This window comes from Lipotes vexillifer, unplaced genomic scaffold (assembly GCF_000442215.2).
Source record: "Lipotes vexillifer unplaced genomic scaffold, Lipotes_vexillifer_v1.1 scaffold129, whole genome shotgun sequence".
NCBI classification, from domain to species: domain Eukaryota; kingdom Metazoa; phylum Chordata; class Mammalia; order Artiodactyla; family Lipotidae; genus Lipotes; species Lipotes vexillifer.
Genome location: NW_006777287.1, coordinates 1,520,684 through 1,524,681, shown reverse-complemented (window position 1 = coordinate 1,524,681; position 3,998 = coordinate 1,520,684). Strand labels below are relative to the sequence as shown.

Here is a 3,998-nt window from a genome sequence, read left to right as displayed (position 1 = left end):
CCAACCACCACCACCACCACCTGGCACAGGGTGGAGGTCGCCGCTGCGCACGCGCACAGTGTGCTGTTGCCAGGAACCCCGCCCCGCAAAGCCGGGCATTTTGCCTCACTTTAGCCAGTGTGCAGGCGCCTATTGAGGGCCCGCCCCGCCCTTGTCCTTGGTTTGGTTGTTTGGGCAGTTTGCTTCCGGGTTCACCTAGGTGCAGTGTTAAAGTGACGACCTATTCAGGCGAGAAAAGTGGGCGGGGAAAGGAAGCTGCTGCGCGAAGACGTCAAGCCTCCACATCCCGCCCCAAGTCGCCTCGCGTCTCTGCTTAGAGATGATGTCATCTATTTCAAACGCCTGTGATCCTCACTTCAAATGAATCCGCTGAACGGAAGAATAATCCTCTTTCCAGAATCTTTTAAAAACTAGTTTACACGTTGTGAAAATTCATGGAGCTGTACGTTTATGATTTTTGCAGTTTCTCCCCGCATGTTATACTTCAATAAGTAATTTACCCAAAAAAGCCATTTTGTATGCTCTCTGGAGGTCCTAGCTTTTTAAAGTTTGCCTTTGTTTTTATTGAATCCTTACAACACGTTGAGATCGGTCCTGTTATTAAATGGTGTGTGTCCACCAAATATCAGCTGAATACTGGACATAGCTTAGACTCCTTTGAGAAACTTTATGTACCACAAAATGCAAAAAGGCATTCTCCTCACTTTACTGTATAACATCTATATGGTTTGGACAAAATACAGGCTGCCCTTACAAATGTAATTTCTCACAAAGGAGTCCCGTAAGTTACCTGGACTCCAGCTGTTGCTGCAGTATTGTATGGATGCTACCCTTAACGTTACCTTTTTAGACAAGTCTGCAATTCTAAAACACTTCTGTGGCACTGCTGGATTTTCTGATGGAAACAGGGAGTTTGAAAGTCTGTTTCTCATTAAAATTACCATAGGGTGGAATGAGCAAAACATTAGCCTAGAGCTTGGAGTTTTATCCTGCAGGTCCTGGAGCACAGGTTTTAGATGGGGGTATGATGTGATCAGATGTCCCTGTCTTGGTTGTGGAGAGAGCCCTGGAAGGAAAGATACTGGAAGCAAGGAATTCAAAAAGGAGGTCCTTGCCATAGTGCTGGGGAGAACTTTCTCTTTCATTCGTTCATTGTTCCATTCAATAAAGTGTATGCCAGATAGTCTAAATATGTTAATTCCTTTAATCTGCATAAAACCCCTATGAGATAGGTACTATTATTATAAGCATTTTACAGATGAAAGCACTGAATGAAAGGGGAAAACATGCTCTAGACCAAAGCGATAGTAAATGGCACAGAGAGCAGACAGTGCAATGGACGGAAGGTGGGCCTGTGCCTGGTGTGTCTGAGGAAGAGCACAGAGGCCAGCATGCCTTAAGTAAACCATGAGGTAAGTGATGGATCTGAGGTGAGGAAGTGAAGCACGGCCTTAACAGTGAGGCATTTGTCAAAAGCTACACTGTAGGCTTGAGCGGAACCAGGATTTAAACTGAAGTCCTGCTCTGCACAGGTTACCTGGAGCCAGTCTCCAGGTATCTGCAGTTTTATTATTCGTTCTTTGTCATCTCCTCAAAATTCCTCAAGTACCCATTTGTTTTATGACTGAAGGTCTATGAGGTTAATGACAGAGTGCAGGATGAGTGATGGGGGTCTGTAGGGTGAAGAGTATCTGTGGGTATGTGATAGGTGGTCTGTGGGGTTGAGTGATACGATATGGGGTAAGTGATGGAAGATCTGTGGGGTAATTGGGGATCTATAGGGTGAGTGATGGGGCATGTAAGGTAAGCGATGGATTCTGCAGGGTGAGTTATGGGGAGTTTATAGGGTGGTGATAGGGGATCTGTATGGTGAGTGATAAGAGGCCTATGGGGTAAATGATCGGGGGTTTGTGGGGAGAGTGAGAGGGTTTGTGTGACACATGATAGGGAGTCTATGAGGTGAGTCTTGGAGTTGTACGTGATGGGAGGTCTGTTGGGGCGAGTGATGGGGTCTGTGGTGTGAGTGACAGAGGTCTGTGAGGTGAATGATGGTCTGTCTATGGAGCAAATGAAAGGCTGTGGGGAGAGTGATGGGTATCTTAGTTGTTAATGATGGAGTATGTGGTGTGAGTGATGGGAGGGTGGTGGAGTGAGTTTTGTGGGGTCTCTGGTATGAGTGATGGGATCGTTAGGGTAGTGATGGGGATCTTTGGAGTAATGAGGGGTCTATGGAGTTAGTGATGGGGTAGTTGTGGGGTACCTGATCAGGAGACAAGAGGTTGAGTAAACTGAAGAACTTGGATTTGGAAAATTCTCAGCCTGTGTCCATAATGCAAAAAGAGAGGTGTGTTCTGGAGAGAACGCCAAGGGTGTGGGTGGATGATCACACCTTAAAAGAGCTGACAGGTGCGATTCATGGATCTAATCAGCCATCAGAGGAATCTGTGAGGTCAGTGATGGGGATTTGTGAGGTCATAGATTCGAGGTCTACATGATGATGATGGCAGTCTATGGCTGAGAGAATGGTGGTCTGTGGAATGAGTGCTGGAGGGGTCTATGGGGTCAGTCATGGGGCATCTCTGGGGTTAGTCATTAAAGATCTCTCAGCATAGGGTCAAGATCTTTATTTCCCGATTTAAAAAAATTGTCCCCATCACAGACTTCCAAGGTTCTCTTGTACCTTTGTCCCAACAGCTCCTGACAGTAGCTCCACACAGCTCTTTTCTTCCCCCTGTTCACCCATCAGCCTGAGTTTGACAGATCAATTTGATTTGTCCTTCCAACCTGTGAGAGCAAGGATTGGAATCTTCTGGCAGGTGAAGAGTTCCTCAATAGCCAGTGTTCAAGCCCAGTTCATCACTCATTAGTTCTGCTTGCTCTTGGCTTTTGTGGCTTTGGTGTCCAGCATGCTCTGGGCATGAGCCAGTTGCTTTATAGAATCAAGCACGAGGATTCCGGGCAGCACCAGCCACAGGGCGTTCAAGAAGACAAAGTAAAACCAGAAGTAGAGAGGGTGGCCCAGCTCCCCATGCTGGAATCCCTCACGGTGCTCTGTCAGGAAATATAGCACATCCCCGTATATCTGACCTGTGGGAGATAGAAGGGGGAGAAGGAAAGCCTGTAAGGAGGGGGAACAATTCCAAGCCATTTTCCAAGTCATCAGAGTTCAGGATTCCCAAATTCAGAGACCTAAGAGTTCTGCAATCATACGGCTAAGGATTTCAGAAAACAGAAAAGTGAGATTTCCAGAAATCAGAAGCTGAGACTTTCTGAACTCAGGAGAGTTCATATCTCTAGAGTTTAAGGAAGCTCAAAATCCTTTCATTCAAGACAGCTCAGGATTCCAGGACTAGAGAGAACTCACATTTCCAGAAAGTTAACAAAGTAAGAACGTAAGAGGACTGAATCTCAGATGAAGGAAACTCAGAATCTTGCTCCTGGAGGATCCGGGGGCCTCCCACCACCATGGGTCACCTCATGTAACCGTAACCTTCATGGGAGACTTTGTGATGGAGTGGGAGGAGAAATGAACCCTCCTTGCTTGAGAATGCAGGCCAAGAGGGGCATGGCTATTCCAGAACCTCAGGGAGTTTGTCATTCAGTCTGACTCAGCCCTGGATGGGCACATTGAGAGGTCCCACCTGCAGGGATGCCCCCATGTCTGTGGATCCCCCATCAAGCTCTCAAGCACCCAGTGTGGGCCCTCTCCTCACCCACAGAGACCACAAGCTGTAGGACAAAGCGGAGGGGCTGCTGGCGGAGAAAGGCGATCACCACCCATAGGCTGAGTGGTCCCCACAAGCAAGCTGTGATGGTCTCCATGCATATCATGAAGCTATCATTCCTGCAAGAGAAAGGATTGGGGGGCACTGGCATCACTGTGCTCTCCCCACAAGGCACCCCATTAGTGGTCCCTGACTCACCACCCCTCCAAAACACAGGTCTCCCTTGACAGAGGCAAACACTTACAGGATGTATCGGCTGTCTCCCTTGGCATA

The 3,998-nt window shown here is 47.6% G+C and overlaps 1 protein-coding gene across 1 annotated transcript in view; it reads right to left on the bottom strand.

Moving 5' to 3' along the window:
* Window positions 1-2,608: 2,608 nt before the first annotated feature.
* Window positions 2,609-3,998, bottom strand: part of EBP (EBP cholestenol delta-isomerase) — a 4,169-nt gene continuing 2,779 nt past the window's right edge. The window contains 3 exon segments of the mRNA XM_007450870.1: window positions 2,609-3,087; window positions 3,714-3,844; window positions 3,970-3,998. The exon segment at window positions 3,970-3,998 is cut by the window's right edge and continues 9 nt beyond it. Of these exon segments, the coding sequence (XP_007450932.1) occupies window positions 2,864-3,087; window positions 3,714-3,844; window positions 3,970-3,998 (384 nt within the window). The 3' untranslated portion in view covers window positions 2,609-2,863.